Source organism: Papio anubis, chromosome 8, assembly GCF_008728515.1.
Source record: "Papio anubis isolate 15944 chromosome 8, Panubis1.0, whole genome shotgun sequence".
In the NCBI taxonomy this organism is placed as follows: domain Eukaryota; kingdom Metazoa; phylum Chordata; class Mammalia; order Primates; family Cercopithecidae; genus Papio; species Papio anubis.
In genome coordinates, this window is record NC_044983.1 from 89,325,406 (window position 1) to 89,344,393 (window position 18,988).

At 43.6% G+C, this 18,988-nt stretch overlaps 1 protein-coding gene and 1 long non-coding RNA gene across 7 annotated transcripts; one reads left to right on the plus strand and one right to left on the minus strand.

The window, feature by feature from the left end:
* Positions 1-1,321: 1,321 nt before the first annotated feature.
* On the minus strand, positions 1,322-2,420 carry LOC103886970. 2 transcript variants are annotated; one of them, XR_650873.3, is made up of 2 exons: positions 2,232-2,420; positions 1,322-1,955 (listed from the first exon to the last, which is right to left on the minus strand). It is a non-coding gene; the product is annotated as an uncharacterized LOC103886970 (long non-coding RNA). The 2 variants fall into 2 exon arrangements; XR_650872.3 differs by having other exon boundaries at positions 1,322-1,912; positions 2,232-2,384.
* Positions 2,421-2,582: 162 nt separating this feature from the next.
* Positions 2,583-12,229, plus strand: PDP1 (pyruvate dehyrogenase phosphatase catalytic subunit 1). 5 transcript variants are annotated; one of them, XM_003902971.4, is made up of 3 exons: positions 2,588-2,738; positions 3,596-3,630; positions 8,130-12,229. In XM_003902971.4, the coding sequence occupies exons 2-3, from the start codon at positions 3,600-3,602 to the stop codon at positions 9,785-9,787; spliced, it is 1,689 nt and encodes a 562-aa protein (XP_003903020.1). In that variant the 5' UTR covers positions 2,588-2,738; positions 3,596-3,599; the 3' UTR covers positions 9,788-12,229. The 5 variants fall into 5 exon arrangements, with proteins under 5 accessions (XP_009211595.1, XP_003903020.1, XP_009211596.1 ...); XM_003902972.4 differs by having other exon boundaries at positions 2,612-2,877; XM_009213331.2 differs by lacking the exon at positions 3,596-3,630 and having other exon boundaries at positions 2,583-2,738.
* Positions 12,230-18,988: the final 6,759 nt, after the last annotated feature.

An 18,988-nucleotide genomic window follows, 5' to 3' on the forward strand; every position in this document is an offset into this window, starting at 1 on the left:
TTTTTTAAAAAAATTTTTGTAGAGATGAGGTCTCACTATGTTGCTCAGGTTGGTCTCTGGGCTCAAGCAATTCTTCCGTCCCGGCCTCCCAAAGTGCTGGGATTACAGGCAGGAGCCCACCAAGCCTGGCCAGGAAAAAGCTGGTAAGACAACAGAGAAGTCTAGTATGTACTTCATTTCTGGGTCATAAAGCAGAAACTCTTAAAATTCGTCTCATAGCTTCAGTTAAGTGGTCTTAAGGGAGGAGACCACTACTAGTCCGGCTGCCCTCCTCCCCCCACCTTGCCTAGTTCACAAGACAGGAGGAAAGCGAGAAAGAAACACTAAGAAAATTAAGATAAATAGCCAGACAACCTTGGCACCACCACCCATCCCTAGGAGTTAAACAAAGTAATAATAATAACATCAACCCCTGGCCTAAACTACTTGTGTTATCTGTAAATTCCAGACACTATACGAAAAAAGCATTGTAAAACTTTCTGTTCTGTTAGCTGATGCATGTAGCCCCTAGTCATGTTTCCCACGCTTGCTTGATTTATCACGACCCTTTCACGTGGATCCCTTAAAACTGTAAGACTTTAAAAAGGCCATGTATTTCTTTTTCGGAGAGCTCGGCTCTTAAGACAAAAAACCTCTTCCTTCTTTAATCCGGTGTCTCAGGAGTTTTGTCTGCGGCTCATCCTGCTACAGTCTCCATGTCCACAAAGTAAGGGTTAAGAGGCAGAGATCCTACGTATAAATGAATTTAAACTGATATTCTAAGGTTCTAAGATTCTCCATTCTGTTAATAACTTATTAGTACCTAACTACAGAATACAATGCACTTGGGGGCCTGGGTCTCCTACTTGCCAGGAGTTCTTAATCTAAAACACTGACCTGGACATGTCGACAATATCAAGAATAGCTAACACTTAATAACACTACATGCTATGCACTTTCTTAGCAAGCTATATATGTCAACTCTCTTAATACAGCCCTGTCATTACTTTTTACATTTTTATCTTACATATGAGAGAACAGAGCCATGCAGAGTTGCCCATGACCACACAGAAAGCTGCAGAGCTGGGAATAGAACCAAGCCAGCCTGGCTCCAGCTGCACTCTTATTAATCACTAGGCTACACCACCCTATGCATCTATGAAGAAGAAACCAGATACATAAATTAAATAATAGGAAAAGGGCAGTGAAGAATATTTACAAATTTATGGGAAGCCCATTTGAGAAGCAAAAAGGAGAGGATGAAGGGAGGCAGATGGACCTGTAAAAACTGGGGTGAAGGCCAGACAGACTAGCCACAAAAGTTCCATGGGCAATCTGGGAATGGGCAGAGTCTCCTCTAGTTTATTTAGAGAACAGAGAATACAGCAACTTGAAAGATCCAGGAGTTATAAAGGACCAGTTTGGGTATATGACGTTTTTTATTACATAAACATCAGGTAATTCACTCCACATCATTTTGTAAACCTGACTGGCTAGTAAGAAGTTATGTGTAATAAATCAAAGTCAACTTATTGGTGAACACTAGGGAAGATAAGTGCAATGCTCTACCTGCCATCTCCAAGGAAGCTTTTAGAAGCCACTATCCCGTAAAAGGGATGTATGGATGGAAGTCACTGAAGAGCCCTCGAGATATCTTCCGTTTTCCCACAGCCAATACCAATGCCACCTTAAGTCTAATCTCATCTGAGGTGGAAACAATCTCATGGAGCAGAAATGGGACTTAGAGCAGGGAATGACTTGGATGAAGGTCTTCTGACTCCAAGTCCAGTGTTCTTTCCTTGTAACCATTCAGGGCAACGGGGCCAATATTGATTTCAAAACTCCTCGGAGAACGTGAGCACACATCTATGCTACAGAGAGAATTCCCTCATCACAGTTCCGTCTTGCTGCTGTCTACACCTGCTTCCTCTCCCTGGGACGACAGAAAACATGATGGGCGTTAATGCTTCTAAAATCTGCAACACATCAAATGAACGAAGCAACAGCTACTCTCGAGGTTCTTTGCTACGCCTTGTACCGCAGGCTGCGGTGAGCCGCAGGGAGTTGAGATTCCCGTGAGGCTGAGAGCCGCTCCCGTAGCCTACCCTGGGAAGCCCCCACCCAACTGCGAGGCGCGGGGGAGGCTTGGCCGCTGGGCCGGCCACCCACACCACCGCATCCCCGCCGAGGTGCAAGGGATTCGAGGAAGCCTGCACGGCAGGGGAGCAGCCCGTTCCTCACGCCCCACGCACACGAAGACGTTGGAGCCGGTCCAGGCGCCTCCCCTCTCCCGATCCCGGAGCCTGCTCCGCCAACGCCGCCCGGCTCCACAGACCACCGCCTAGCGCCGCACAGCCACACCTTCCACCCGCTAAAGGGAGGGGTCACGTGAGGCGGGCCCGGGGAACCAATGGGCGGCTCGCGCCGAATGGAAGGGATTGTCTGACCCCCGTGACGTCACAAAGCTGGCAAGGAGCGCGCTCCTCTTCCGCCCCCGCCCCACCCCCGGCCGCGGCCCTCTCCGCCTTCCCGCCCACTCGCCACTGCGCAGCCAATCGGGAGGCGGGAAGCACTCCAGCCCGAACGTGCGGGCGGGGCAGGGTGGCGGCCCCGCAGGGTAGGGGAGCAGAGTGGGCCGGCTGGGGGCTAGGGCCCGCGCTCCGGGAGCTGCACGGGGCTGAGTGGAAAAAGCGCGGAGCGGCGGCGTCGTTGTCGCCCCCTCCTCCTCGGGACAATCGTTTGGTCTCCTGCGGTGCCCGGTTCGTATTCCCTACTCCCGGCCACGAGCCGCCCCGTCCGGGATCCTCCACCCGTCCAAAGTTGTGAGGGGGCGCCGGGCGTGCTCGCGGATCAGCGGCCGCGGGCGTGCGGAGGGCGGGACGAGCCCTGGAGCGCCAGGTGCGCACCGGGGGGTCGGGGCTGTAGGGCGGGAGAGGTGCCGCTGGGGGCCGTCGGGGGGCGGGGGGCTGGGGGCTCGGGGCGGGGGCGGGGCCGCCGTGCAGCCCTAGCGTCTTCCGGCCTCTGCGCGCCGGCTGTCAGCACCAAGGGCGCCGCGGGGACCGCGGCAGTGCGAGCTCCGGGGAGGTTGTAGGGCTGCGGCTCTGCCTGAGTGTGTCCCTGATGCACCCCGGGTCCGGGCTGGCCCCGCTGGCAGCTTGCCGCCGGCCGGTCCCTGTTAGTCTGGACTGAAGCGGGCACCCGTGGGGCCGGGCCGGGCGGGGCGGGGCGGGACGGGACTGGGCGGGCAGCGGGCGGGGCTGCCGTACGCGTCCATGGGCTTCGCGCCCCGACTGGATGGAGGGGCTGGCTCTTGGGGCGCGCCCCTGCTCGCGCCTGGCCGCGCTGTCTTGGGCTGTGGCTCTGCCTCCCCGGCGGGGCGGGTTGGTTTGGTTGGCTTCCTTGTTCTCTCCACCCCTTTATCCCTCCTCCATTCTCTTCCCCCCTCCCAGCCCATTCACCGGGCTGGAGCGAGACCTCGCCCCTCCTCCGCTCCCGCCTCCCCGCCTCCGCCTCCTCTAATGAGCATCTCTGCCTTGCTTTCAATGGGCCGGTGCTGCTGTCGCTGCTGCTGCCCGCGCGGGTTGTGGATGTTGTCGGCTCCGTGTTGTGATGACAGGAGAATGTGTGTGTGTCCCGGGCCCAGACGAATTGGTAGGTATTCACTTAACTACCTGCGTTGGGTACCCAGGAAGGATGGTGACAGATTTTTGTGTATGGATGGTTTTAGGTGGGTCAGCGTTGTATTAAGGGATGAGATAGATTGGAAAAAGGAACAAGGGCGTCTTGGATTGGGAGAGCTTTGATGCCTTTGTGAGTGCAATTTTTCAGGTAGCGACAAAGGAAACTAATCAAACAGGTACTGGCTTGGTGCTTCGTATCATTCTTCATTCATGTAAAAAGATAGCAGGAGCTGTGAAATGGCTAGGCATTTCCAGAAAAATGTTGAAAAATCGTGGATGGTCTTTATGTAGAGTGTTTAATGCAATCGGATTACATAAACTGGGGTTCTGACACATTAAATGATTAGCATAGCTTTTCTTTTTCATTTACATCAGAAGCTTTGCAAAGCTAAAGGGCTCCGGAGTCGGTGCCTTAATAGCGTTTGCTAATTAATTTGGTCCGTAGGTCTATTGATGGAGTGGAAAAAATGTCTTGGCACAGGCTCTGCTAAGCACATCAGTAAGAATGGATGGGTCTCTTTCCTGTTTCTGGTTGCAGTGCATCTTTCTTTATTAGTCATTGGCAAAATCAGCCAAATCTGCCTGGGACGAAGATGCTGCGTATAACGTGGCTGAGTCTAGATCATGGAATAGGAACTTTTCCGTGAAAATTGTGATCAGGAATAACTTGAAAATTTGACACTGCTCTGTTTTACCAACAGTTGTACCTGGATGCTGTTCTTATTGCCTGATCAGGAGCCTTCTACACTAATTTAACAAGCTTATCAGCAAAAGTTTTGATGTAGAGGGTTTTCTTGTTGTATCAGTGGATATTCTGAAGGATAATTAAGAGTTTTCCAGTGCTCACTTATTGTTTATGAAAGCATTTTAAAGTACTTTGACTCCCAAGGGTATCTGATCTGATGGAGAGAATATATCACTTGTACTGATGAGGATAGAACGCTCATTAATCACAGCACAGTTTTCATAAATTCCAACTTCCCTAGGAATTTTGTCTTTTGAAGGCATGTTAGGAGTTGGGGCATTAGGATATAATCTCAGTCCATGTGCTAAGCCTCTGCATAACTGAAAGATACAGTCAATAAAATTCACTCTCTTTTTTTGTTTTTAATCGCAAGAACTTTTGCCTCGAAGGAAAAATGTAGTGGAGAATTTGTTTGATGTTTGAATATAAGTATTATTAAAAGCACCTGCTGTGTGAATCATTAGCTTTTTGTCACTAGATTTCATTCATTTTGCAGTGAACTACAAAAGTAGAAAAGATGTCAAACCAAGCCGGATGCGGTGGCTCATCCCTGTAACCCCAGCACTTTGGGAGGCTGAGGCGGGTGGATGGCCTGAGGTCAGGAGTTGGAAACCAACCTGACCAACATGGTGAAACCCTGTCTCTACTGAAAATACAGAATTATCCGGGCGTGGTAATCCCAGCTACTCGGGAGGCTGAGGCGGGAGAATCGCTTGAACCCGGGAGGCAGAGGTTGCAGTGAGCCGAGATCACGCCATTGCACTCCAACTCCTCCCTCCGTCCCCCCCCAAACCCAGAAAAATGAAGCAAAGGAATTTAAGTAAAGTGCAGGTTTCCTGGATTTGTTATTCCTCAGACAATCAAACACTGTTATGCATCTGTCAACCCTCCCTCCCCCACACACAAATAGTATTTTGAGTCAATTTACATTCCATAGAGGCACATTTTCTTTTTCTTTTTTTTTCTGTAAGATTCTTAAGTTTTAAAGAAAGAGCAAATGCAGTCATAAAATTATGAAGAAAAATTGTTTTCATTAAGATTACGTTCGTTTACATTTTTAATGATAGGAAACCTTTATACAAAGCACAAAATGAGTTGATATGCTTTCTGCGTGCAAACCTAAAAAGAGATACGGTTTAAGTGTGGAAGCCGCTGTCATGTGGCCCAACATTTGAGCACATCTTCTGGCTCAGTCATGTACACTTAACCTCTGGATGACTTTCAGGTATTCAGTTTGAAGTGCTTTTATTTAAATGGTTACTCCTGATGGATTCCTGTTTTTCTGGAATTTCTGTTTTTCATTAGTGCATTTCAGAATACTTTTTTAGTTACAGATTCTTATTTCCAAAATTATAGCCATTACTTTCTATTGCCTGATCTTGTCTTCATTTTGGTAAACAAATCCCTTCTTAGATAGTGCAGTTAAAATGATGGTACTTTATGCTACTTGCAGAAAAGAATCTGTGTGGCTGGCTTATGTAGTGCTTTTTACAGAAGCAAACAAGAATCAGTGATTATTCGGTGTTTAGTTTTCTTTGCTTCCCGCTACCCCAATTTATCACTTTTTCTCAAATTATTCTTCAAAAAAGGTATATGAAAATAATATATAGCTAACACTTGCTATGATATTTGTAAATTCTTTTGTTTCTTAATGAGTTTAGCCCTGGGAAGGAATAGTTGCTATTAACTCAGATGGTTTTATTTTCCATGTTCCTTTTTGTTTATTGCATTTGTTTATTTAAAGTATTTCTAAAGTGTGTTTCTTTGTAGTCCAAAAGACTATTTTGAAGCAGTATCTCAAGAATTCAGGGAAAATATATTTTATTGAGGAAGAAGAGGGATTTTTTCTTGCTTGAATTATCTAGATTAATGATATATTTATTAAATTTTCCAAATAAATGCCCAGAAATTATTTTCAGTGCATATAGTGAGTGATAGGATTTTTTTAAAGTTTGTAATTATATTGCTGTACCTTTTCAATCCAAACCTTAGACTATTATTTGACTATACTGCTTTCCTGGAGCAAATAAATACCTTTTTTTTTTCTTTAATGTGAGAAAAAACATTTTTGGTTTTTTGAAATTTATTTTAAATTTACAATTGACACATAATAGTATATATTTATGGGATACACTGTGATGTTTCAGTGTGTGTATATTGGTAGACATTGTGTAATGATGAAATCACAGTAATTACCATATCCAAGAAAACATTTTTTTTTTTTTTTTTTTGAGACAGAGTCTCGCTCTGCCGCCCAGGCTGGAGTGCAGTGGCGCGATCTCAGCTCACTGCAAGCTCCGCCTCCTGGGTTTACGCCATTCTCCTGCCTCAGCCTCCCGAGTAGCTGGGACTACAGGCGCCCGCCACCTCACCCAGCTAGTTTTTTGTATTTTTTAGTAGAGACGGGGTTTCACCGTGTTAGCCAGGATGGTCTCGATCTCCTGACCTCGTGATCCGCCCGTCTCGGCCTCCCAAAGTGCTGGGATTACAGGCTTGAGCCACCGCGCCCAGCCAAGAAAACATTTTTCTAGGGGTTAATTCTACTTTGGATCCATAGTAGATGAAAATACTTACATGGTTTTTCCTTATGGCTGCTAAGCAGGGGACATTGTTAGTAGGTAAATTAAGTTCTAGGACTGAAGTCATTTATGTTACTAACAAAGCTTTAGAGCTACTACAATACTTAAACTTTTTTTTTTTTTTTAAATCATGAATGGCACGGTAGAATTCAACAGTGAATAAATGAAACCTGAATTTTATTTCAAAGCCTCACTTCCATAAGCATAAAGGCATGAATCCTAGAAAAGCCTTAGATAGCATCTAAGCATTTACAAGTTAGAAGAGTGAGACTCAAAGATGTGAGCTGCCTTTTCCAAGATTATTTGGGAGTTGGTGGCAGACCTATGCCCATTAGCCTGGCAAATTGCCACAGTGGTCTAGAGAAGCAAGTTTTGCAAGACCATCTACTGGGGTACAGGAGAGAAATACTGGAATTTCTTTTTTTATTTAATTATGTAGAAATGTTTCTGTGTATGTTACAATGCATATTACTATAGTAATATATGTATATGATGTACAAACATCTCTGTTGTTCCTCACCCTACATTCCTCAGAGTCGACTGAGATACACACCTCATCCAGCATATGCTACCTTTTGCAGGCCAAAGGAGAACTGGTGGCAGTAATTTATGAATATACATATGTTTGGGCTGCATCTTAACACTTTTGATCATAGCCATGTGTAATCATGCCAAAATTGACCACAGGTCTATGTAAAGGATCTTCATAAATTGAAGAAGTCCCTGTGTAAAATGGGAGATTTCAAGGCATTTTTTAAGGATAGGGAGATAGAAGGATGATTGGTCAGGTAGACTGCTACTGCATAATGTTATATAACCTTCATCTCCTCAGCTTTCCCCAGCCAAATCTGTTGTACATTCTGCACAGTTTGTACTGCACAAAGAAGAACAAAGAAAAGAGAAAATTGAAGTTTGAGTACAGGAGCCAGGAGTTCAGTCCTGGTTCCACGAATAATTGGGAGTTGTGCCTACCAGAATACACCCTGTAGAAATAGTACATGATGTGTGTATAAAATGTAGTACCTTCTAACAAAGGCTTAGCATGTAGATTGACTTGCTTAATATTTGTTATGAAGGCAAAGCTAGATTAAGTATCCTGAAATGTAACTCTTTTCTTTGTGTACATCTGTCTAATTTGCTGTCTAGGAATCCCAGTCAGAAGTTCCAGCCTGCCACTGTTCTCTGATGCCATGCCAGCACCAACTCAACTGTTTTTTCCTCTGATCCGTAACTGTGAACTGAGCAGGATCTATGGCACTGCATGTTACTGCCACCACAAACATCTCTGTTGTTCCTCACCCTACGTTCCTCAGAGTCGACTGAGATATACACCTCATCCAGCATATGCTACCTTTTGCAGGCCAAAGGAGAACTGGTGGCAGTACACCCAAGGAAGGAGATATGCTTCCACACCACAGAAATTTTACCTCACACCTCCACAAGTCAATAGCATCCTTAAAGCTAATGAATACAGTTTCAAAGTGCCAGAATTTGATGGCAAAAATGTCAGTTCTATCCTTGGATTTGACAGCAATCAGCTGCCTGCAAATGCGCCCATTGAGGACCGGAGAAGTGCAGCAACCTGCCTGCAGACCAGAGGGATGCTTTTGGGGGTTTTTGATGGCCATGCAGGTTGTGCTTGTTCCCAGGCAGTCAGTGAGAGACTTTTTTATTATATTGCTGTCTCTTTGTTACCCCATGAGACTTTGCTAGAGATTGAAAATGCAGTGGAGAGTGGCCGGGCACTGCTACCCATTCTCCAGTGGCACAAGCACCCCAATGATTACTTTAGTAAGGAGGCATCCAAATTGTACTTTAACAGCTTGAGGACTTACTGGCAAGAGCTTATAGACCTCAACACTGGTGAGTCAACTGATATTGATGTTAAGGAGGCCCTAATTAATGCTTTCAAGAGGCTTGATAATGACATCTCCTTGGAGGCACAAGTTGGTGATCCTAATTCCTTCCTCAACTATCTGGTGCTTCGAGTGGCATTTTCTGGAGCCACTGCTTGTGTGGCCCATGTGGATGGTGTTGACCTTCATGTGGCCAATACTGGCGACAGCAGAGCCATGCTGGGTGTGCAGGAAGAGGACGGCTCATGGTCAGCAGTCACGCTGTCTAATGACCACAATGCTCAGAATGAAAGAGAACTAGAACGGCTGAAATTGGAACATCCAAAGAGTGAGGCCAAGAGTGTGGTGAAACAGGATCGGCTGCTTGGCTTGCTGATGCCATTTAGGGCTTTTGGAGATGTAAAGTTCAAATGGAGCATTGACCTTCAAAAGAGAGTGATAGAATCTGGCCCAGACCAGTTGAATGACAATGAATATACCAAATTTATTCCTCCTAATTATCACACACCTCCTTATCTCACTGCTGAGCCAGAGGTAACTTACCACCGATTAAGGCCACAGGATAAGTTTCTGGTGTTGGCTACTGATGGGTTGTGGGAGACTATGCATAGGCAGGATGTGGTTAGGATTGTGGGTGAGTACTTAACTGGCATGCATCACCAACAGCCAATAGCTGTTGGTGGCTACAAGGTGACTCTGGGACAGATGCACGGCCTTTTAACAGAAAGGAGAACCAAAATGTCCTCGGTATTTGAGGATCAGAATGCAGCAACCCATCTCATTCGCCATGCTGTGGGCAACAACGAGTTTGGGACTGTTGATCATGAGCGCCTCTCCAAAATGCTTAGTCTTCCTGAAGAGCTTGCTCGAATGTACAGAGATGACATTACAATCATTGTAGTTCAGTTCAATTCTCATGTCGTAGGGGCGTATCAAAACCAAGAATAGTGAGTGGCTCTTTCACTGGCAATTCTCAAATGATATACATTTAAAGGGCAGATTTTTAAAAAAGATACTACTATAATAAACATTTCCAGTTGGTCATTCTAAGCATTTACCCGTTTGATACTCTAGCTAGTCAGGTACTTTAAATTGACTTTGCAGCAGGGTGGCAGGGTCAGGAGAGTCTGGTTCTGCCTAGCTCCGATTTCATGGCACCTGCACTTGAAGCAAGTCACTTCTTTATCACAGGTGTCTTGAAACATTGGCTTCTTTTACCAACCTGAGAAAATTAGGATGACCTGGCAAATAAGATCTTGAATAGGCCAAAAGCAAGTATCTTGCTGTGTGTAGTCTCTTGGTTAAAGTGAAGAAACAGTACTGTTCACACCTGCAGACCCCTTTCTTCACTGAGATTCCAGTGTACGTGAGAACATATATTTATTGCATGATTTTCTAGGTACACAGTCTATGCATTATTCATATACATTTATTTTAGCCTGAAGTGGTTTTCAAATCCAATTCTTTAAGCCATAAATGACCAAGATCCAAGCAATCTGAATTCGTTTTTGTGATTATTTGACTGGAATGCTTCTTAAGTGGAATAACTATACTCCGTTATCCACCCGATTTCCTAATGTAATTGAAACATTTTCTATTTTGCCACACACTTGGAGACAATAAGGGTTTTTAGTTTTTATCTACTCTTCTATTGAAGTTAAATAAAGAAAAAAAGATTTTTTATTTGTATTAATGAAAAGCTTTAGTTTAAAATAAGGAGATCCAGAATGAAAAGAAGAGACTGACCTCTTCAATTATTGTCATCTGTAGCCACCAGCACAACACTCTTACATAATCCCCAAAGGCTTGGCATGCTGTAAGTGTGTGGTGGGTAGACTGCTGCCGGGGAATCGTACTTCTTATTTAGTAGTGATAAGACTTTTCATCATTTTTGGAATTTTAAAGATGACATATATAAAATAAGTTTATCAATTTGGGGAGTAAGGTTTAATATTACCATTGGGTATTGAGACAGGAGAAAGTTTTTGTTTTTCTCCATTTAGACATAGGTCAATTAAAATATTTGGGTTTAAAATGACTAAATGCTTTAAACATATTGTAGCTTAAGATATATGTGTTAAGATATATACATGAGAAACTTTAAAAGGTAACTACTGTGCATGCCTGATGCTTAATAGAACACTTACTTAGTGACATCAAATGTTTGCAGCAGTCTCCATAATTATATTCAGTCCCTTCTAATACTGTATCAACGTAAATGAAATAAATATATTCAAATTGGCCTTTTGGGAGCTTATTTACTATGCATCAAATGGCATTTTGTTCCTGTGTTTAGTAGTGATCTGTATACAGCTGTGCATATACTTTCATCACTTATTCTAGCATCACTGTTAAAAAATGGCTGTGATTATGTTTGATATTCACCTGGATTTTAATACAAGCCAATATCAGCTTCCCATTGTGTAATAACTTGGGTGTTTAGGAGTCTTTTCACATTTTTGGGGGATATGAACTAGATGTTCAAGGACTCCTTCTGGAGTGTGGATACTGAATCAGTGTAGTATTGGCTGCAGAATTTGCTTCAATTGAAAATAGACTCAGGAAGATTGCTGCTCAGAATATCATATAATGTTTATTTTTTGAGGTGTTTTTGTTTTTATTTGTGGGTTTTTTTTTTTTTTTTTTGGAAGTCAGCTTGGAATTTTTTTCCTGGGAAGTATTTGGGAGAGGGAAAGGCTGTACTATATATTTATTTCTAAATGTTTTGACTGGGCCTTTTTCTTTTAATGATATATGTGGACTGCTCTAGCAAACCCTATTTTCAGCTACTATTTGAATGTTCTTGAACACCACCACTGAAGAGTTTCATATTATACACCAAATAATATCTCATCTCTATATAGTATAGCGAATATAAAATTGGTTTCCTGTGGTCATGATCAAGATAGTAATATTATTACACAAAGAACTTGGTCTGCAGTCTGAAAGCTGGTCTACTCTCTATAGAAATGAAAATGCAGCATGGAGTTGACATTGTAGAAATGAAAGTAATTGGGTATTAGAAATCTGAATGTACTGTCATCTAAAAGCAATTGTGATTTTATTGTAATTGGTTGTCACTGTGATACAGTGTCTAGAATTAAAGAATACGTGTAAACTTTCATGGTATTTAGCCTTTCTTAAATTTTTTTAAAATTTAAACTTTCTAATGTATGTATTCAACTTCTGTATTTATATTTAATCAGTGGTTCATGATACATAATACACCCTTAACTAGTTAAATGGAATGTTGGTATGGTACAGAGTACCGTAATGGTAAGAAAACTGTCTTATAAAAGATGTATGTGTGTGAAGACATGAAAGTTTAATGTACAGAATGGTTGGAGAAATGCCCATGGTGAATTAAAGCTTTCATACCTGCTTTCTGAATGTCCTGTGTTGGTTTTTAATAACAAGATTCATTAGATGCTTCCTATGCATGGTAGATTATGTTTAACTTTAGGATCCAGTAGATACATAGTACTTCAAATCTGTAAAAATTGAGGTAAATTTTTTTTTTTTCTTTTTGAGACAGAGTCTCGCTCTGTCGCCAAAGCTGGAGTGCAGTGGCACAATCTCGTCTTACTGCAACCTCTGCCTCTTAGGTTCAAGCAGTTCTTCTGCCTCAGCCTCCTGAGTAGCTGGGACTACAGGTGCATGCCACCATGCCTGGCTAATTTATGTATTTTTAGTAGAGAGGGGGTTTCATCATATTGGCCAGGCTGGTCTTGAACTCCTGACCTTGTGATCCACCCGCTTCCCAAAGTGCTGGGTTTACGGGCATGAACCACCACGCTAAACCAAAATTGAGGTATAATTTAAACAAAATGCACAGATTTAAAATTTGCGATGTAACATTTGGTAACACCCCAATAAAGATATAAAACTTTTCCTTCAGAAAATTCCCTATGCCCCTTTCCCATTAATCCCTCTCAACTATCGTTCCACTTTTCTCACTATAATTTTGCTTCTAGAAATTTATGTAAATCATACATGTACTTTTTTTTTTTTTTCAGATAGTCTTGCTCTCTTGCCCTGGCTGGAGTGCATGATCTCGGCTCACTGCAGCCTCCACCTCCTGGGTTCGAGCAATCCTCCTGCCTTAGCCTCCCGAGTAACTGGGACTACAAGCATGTCTCATCACACCTGGCTAACTTTTGTATTTTTAGTGGAGACGGGATTTCACCATGTTAGCCAGGCTGGTTTCAAACGCCTGACCTCAAGTGATCCGCCCACATCGGCTTTCCAAAGTACTGGGATTACAGGCGTAAGCCACTGTACCTGGCCCATATATGTACTTTGTATGTTTGACTTTTGCTCAATTTTTGGAGATTCACTTATGTTGTATTCATAGTCTGTTCCTTATTACTGAGTAGCATTCCAGTGTTTGAATGTATCACAATTTATCCATTCTCTATTGATGGATGTTGTCAGTCTCCCCCTCCTCCCCTTTAAAGATAATTTTTAGATTAATAATTCTCAGAAATGCTGTTTGGTTAAGGTGTAGCTTTAACTTTGCAAATAATGATTACCGGTAAGTTTTATGTTAAAGCTTTGAAGATAGGACCCTTTAATGCCCTTAAAACAAATGGTGGGAATTTTTCATGGTGAAAAGTTTGGTGGGATTAAGGTGTGGCCCGTTACTATTGGCTTCTCTGTTCCTCTCCCACTGAGAATTTTGTTGAGTTCATTAAGCTTGGTAAATTATTGTGTTAATGACAAATTGAGAAAATGGCAAATTATACCTCGGTGGGTTTTTTGTCTGTTTTTTGAAAAACGTCTCACTCTGTCACCCAGACTGGAGTGTAGTGGTGTGATCACAGTTTATTGCAGCCTCAACCTCCTAAGCTCATATAGCCTGGTTTTTGATGGTCTGGGTTTATTGCTGCATTGGCCATAGCTATGATTAGGGATGAGGAAGGAAGAGGATGAAGTGCTGACTGCTGGGGATGGGGCGACTGACTTGAGTATTTCTGCTTTCATTGAACAAAGTTAACACTGCTTAGAATGAGCTTCCATGTTCACTAGTCAAACACATACCTGAATGTGGGTTGTTCGTTTGTCCTTGGATATAGCAAGAGGATCTAGGTAGCTGTTATCCTTTCCATAGGTTGACATATTTAATTCTGACTTTTTTCATAAATAATAGAACAATTGCTATTCATTGTAGTTTTTCAGACCTTCAAAAGCTGCGTTCTGTTAAAATTGATGCAGTGGTGCCTTTACTACCTAAACAAGCTGAATAAATGAAGACGTCTTAATGGCATCAGAATTGGCTTGTTACAGTATGAAAGTCATTTCGTTTTTTCCTTTTAGAATGTACTTTAAAAGCCAAGCTTAATCCTATTAAATCCTATGTGTCCAGTTCTTACAACAATGCAATTTATAACCCTGGATTGAATCATAATGCATAGCATTGTTTTCTAAGTAGCTCTCAAATTGCAAGTCTTCAAAACGAATATATTAGGAATGATGAAATTCGTATACTCCATGTGCCATTAAAAATAGTTATCCAGTGCATGTATATTAAGGTCCACACAATTTAGGCTCAGTTATTTAGCCAACATTTAGGTTCATAAATGGTCCCCATCCAACCTTTGACTCCCAGAAGCTCCCTATGCACAGAATGAGAGAAGCGTTTCCTTGAGGGTCCACCAGGAACTGTAGCTGCTATTTGTGAGTATCAGGTACCCAGCTTCAAAAAGACTGGATATTTCATCTGAGTTCATCTTACTACCCCTACCCAAAGGCAGGTGGAGGAGACAGTTTTCCATCCAAGATCCTGCCCAAACTGATGAATTTCTGTGCTTTTCTTTCTTTTCTTTTTTTCTTTTCGAGATGGAGTTTCGCTTTTCTTGCCTAGGCTAGAGTGCAGTGGTGCAATCTCGGCTCACTACAACTGCCTCCTGGGTTCAAGTGATTCTCCTGCCTCAGCCTCCCGAGTAGCTGGGATTACAGGCATGCGCCACCACACCTGGCTAATTTTGTATTTTTAGTAGAGACGGGGTTTCTCCATGTTGGTCAGGCTGGTCTTGAACTTCCGACCTCAGGTGATCCGCCTGCCTTGGCTTCCCAAAGTGCTGGGATTACAGACGTGAGCCACCACGCCCGGCCAGTTCTCTGCTTTTCTAAAATGTACGCAGTTCACTGACTGCTTGTAACATGCTCAAAGTGCACAAATACTAAAGTCTGAGGTTAGTGATCACATTCAGCCTTTCAGAAACTTTAAACCCTGGACACTAGCAACAAGCAGCCAAGAAGAGTCAACTAAAGATTTTATCTCATCCGTGGCGATGAACCAGATTGTCTTTTTGAAGGCCAGGAACTGTTTTATTTGCTGGCAGTGTTGCCTCAGAGACCAGCCTTCCAGCATGAACGCTGAGAAGAATGGGAAATGTGACAAGAGACCTAAGCTAGGAAAAACAAGAAGAGGGAAGGGAAAGAATGGCATTGGCAATTACCGTAGTGATTACAGAAGCAGTAATGGGGTCAGGGAGCATCAGATCCTAATAATTTGCACCAGTGACAAGGATGAGCGCAAAGCACCGGAAAGACATCAGTGAGCTAAATGGTAGCAAGGTAAAAGGACTTTAAAAATCATTTTTGGCTGGGCACGGTGGGTCATGCCTGTAATCTCAGCACTTTACAGTGCTGAGGCTGAGGTGGGTAAATCACCTGAGGTCAGGAGTTCAAGAGCTCCCTGGCCAGTGTGGCGAAACCTCATCTCTACTAAAAATACAAAAAAACTAGTTGGGCATGGTGGTGCATACCTGTAATCCCAGCTACTTGGGAGGCTGAGACAGGAGAATCACTTGAACCCCGGAGGTGGAGGTTGCAGTGAGCCAAGATTGCACCACTGCACTCCAGCCTGGTGACAGAGCGAGACTCTGTCTCAAAAAAAAAAAAAAATCATTTTTAAACCCTTATGCGCACATATTTTATGGTAGGGCAGCAGCAATTGACATTAGCATGACCATTTAGTCCTGGTCCATTAGATAAGCAAAAAGGAAAGTCTTTGAAACTGACCATATGGAAAGGGATCTGTGGTACTCAGAAGGATAGTTTTCTACAAAGAACTTTGCTTATAAATTATTTTTCTTTGCTCCAAACCTGTAGATGAGTTAAATAGCATAATTTAGCCTGATGAAAACAGAGATGGGATTATTAAGGCCCTGGTGTCAGGAGACACAGCTGTGAGACTGAGCAGACCAGAGAGAATGAGGGTTATTAAAGCAGGGCCTTGTTGACCATGAAGTTAGAGCCCGTGGCTCCCGGCATAACCAGAAAACACACTGATGTTGCAGCCATAGTAATACTAACAGTAACCACACTATTGTTTTTTGTGTACTTACTATGTGCCCGGTTCTGTGAAAAGTACACCGATTACATTTCCTCATTTTATCCTTGTGCCGGCTATTGTCTGGCCCATCAATCCCTTCTCAGGCTGTCTCTGCCCTGCTCTGTGGACCAGGAAGCCATACCCTGCAGGCTGTAGCTCCCAGGGCTCATTTGCCTCCTGATTGCCATTTCAGTTCAACAAACAGGTAACACCAGCAGATGATCAGAGGGTGGGATGAGAGAGAGGCCAGGATATTTCTTCCTTATTCCCTCCATGCTGTGGGCTGCATCTCCAGCCTTGGCTGTAACCCTCACACTGTACTGCTCATCTTCCATGATTCCAGGCCTCAGTGGGCTCAGGTAACATTGTTTCCTTCCTTTGTCCTTTCAGCCTTAGGGAGGGTAATGACTTCTACTGTTGTTAGTCTCCTGGTTCCCCACCATCCTTTGTTTGTTCCTTTACCCTTGTTCAAACCTCTATAAGAAATCCATTCATTTGAAACATCTAGGGTAAAGTCAGTTTCCCGCTGAGACCTGACCAACATAAGCTTCAAAGCAAGCTGAAGTATTATATCCTCTATTTTATCCAGCACAAAGAGGCTAGGTAACATGTCCAGCGTCACACACCAAACAAATTCATGTCTGTGTATTTCAAAGCCTGCATGTTTAATCAACAGCATGCTGCCTGGCCTCTCCATGTAACCAGAATGATTCCTTTGGAATCGAGAAAGTCTGAGGTCTAAGTGGCCAATAAGCAAGCGATTCCTTGAGAAGCAGAAACGAAAATTGACATAGCCCAGCAGTTAACATAGCATACGGGGAATGGAGCCCCCAACAGATGGAAGGGGTGAGCTGGGGGCAGAAAAAACAGAATTATGGTTTTATAGGTTAGAACCAGTTGTTTCTCAGTTAGCAGTGCATTGCAGTACACAGGTACATGTTTCTTAGTTCCCTGTTTCAATTGTTGAAGTATTTATTGGTTAGCATAGTCCAGACACTGAGGATAGGTGTTAGGGGTGAAAGGTGGTTAAAAGGTAGGGTCTGCCTTCAAGGAGCTCACAGTTTGGAGGGAAAATTACCATTGCATAAAATAATAATTACCCTTTGGTAATTAAGGATGATTCAGAAATTAAGACAAATACAAAATTTCAACAATAATCCAGAAAAAAACAGTGACTGTCCTGCTGTGCCATAGTGACAAGGCAGGCCCTAGAGAGTCGGGGAAGTTTCATTAGAAGGGACAGTGCTTGAGCAGAGATTTTAAAGGGGAAAAGGGGTTTGCCAGGCAGGAAAGAATCCAGAGGCCAGGCTCGGTGGCTCACACCTGTAATCCCAGCACTTTGAGAGGCCGAGGTGGGTGGATCACCTGAGGTCGGGAGTTTGAGACCAGCCTGGCCAACATGGTGAAACCCTGTCTCTACTAAAAATACAAAAATTAGGTGGGCATGGTGGTGCATGCTTGTAATCCCAGCTACTTGGGAGGCTGAGGCAGGAGAATCTTAAACCTTGGAGGCGGAAGTTGCAGTGAGCCGAGATTGTGCCATTGTACTCCAGCCTGGGTGACAGAGCAAGACTGTGTCTCAAACAAACAAACAAACAACAATAGAAAAAAAAAAAGAATCGAGGCATGACTTTCTTGGAAGAAGGTAGAACTCGTGTTTGAGGAGCTCTGAGTGCCTTTCATATGGGTAGAACATACACTGGCGGGCAGCTGTGGTGGGTGATGAGGGAAAGGTACGAACAGCACGGAAGAGCCCTAAGCAAATACACAGTCACTCTGGAGCACTCAAACCTTTAGAGACAGAACTGCTTGAGAAGGCAAAGGCCAACCAAGACAAGCATGGATGCCGGAGTTGGTGGGGGCAGCCGTGGGAGGAAGGACAAAGGAAGGTCAGCTGGACCCATGCCAGGCTAAGATCTGGCTTCTAGCCACTCACAGGTAGGAGTCCAGACTAATTTAAGTGAGGAAGGGTTGATGGTTAAACAAGAGAACATCTGTGTGATTTGCATATTGCCATTAGTCATTTGTGGGTCTGCAGTCAAATTTAGTAACCTGGTGTTTAATTCAAACATAGTCATATTTTCGTTCCCTCAGTTCCTTGGCTACTATAGTACACTTACTGAACACTACTCAGGTATTGGGCAACTTAAAAGCCACTGAACTTGAGTAACCTAACCAGCCATCCATCAAAGTCTTGGACCATGATAGCTGGATTGAATTACCAGCCGCAGGTTGGTTCAGTCCAATCTGAAGGGGTGGCCTGCCCCTCACACCTGTGGGCGTTTCTCGTTAGGTGGAACGAGAGACTTGAGAAAAGAAATGAGACACAGAGACAAAGTATAGAGAAAGGAAAAGTGGGCCCAGGGGACCGGCACTCAGCATACAGAGGACCCACGCCGGCACTGTTCTGAGTTCCCTTAGTATTTATTGATAATTATCTTTACCATCTTAAAGAAAAGGAAGTGGCAGGATAATAGGATCATTATAGGGAGAAAGTGAGCAGGAAGACATATGAATAAAGTTCTCTGTGACATGAATAAGTTTAAGGAAAAGTACTGTGCCTTGATACGCATATGTAAACATCTCCATAAACCTTTTTAGTGCATAAAGAGCAGCATTGCACTAGCAAATCCTGCCTTTCGCCCTAAGGCGATTTTCTCCTTTCTCAGTAAACAGAACATACAATCGGTTTTTTTTTTTTTTTTTTTTGAGACGGAGTCTCGCTGTGCTCCCAGGCTGGAGTGCAGTGGCGTGATCTCGGCTCACTGCAAGCTCCGCCTCCCGGGTTCATGCCATTCTCCCGCCTCAGC

Coding starts and splice junctions, on each gene's coding strand:
- PDP1 (XM_017962170.3), top strand. CDS start 3,498: ATGAGCATCTCTGCCTTGCTTTCAATGGGCCGGTGCTGCTGTCGCTGC. Junction 3,631..8,129: donor TCCCGGGCCCAGACGAATTG/GTAGGTATTCAC, acceptor TTTGCTGTCTAG/GAATCCCAGTCAGAAGTTCC.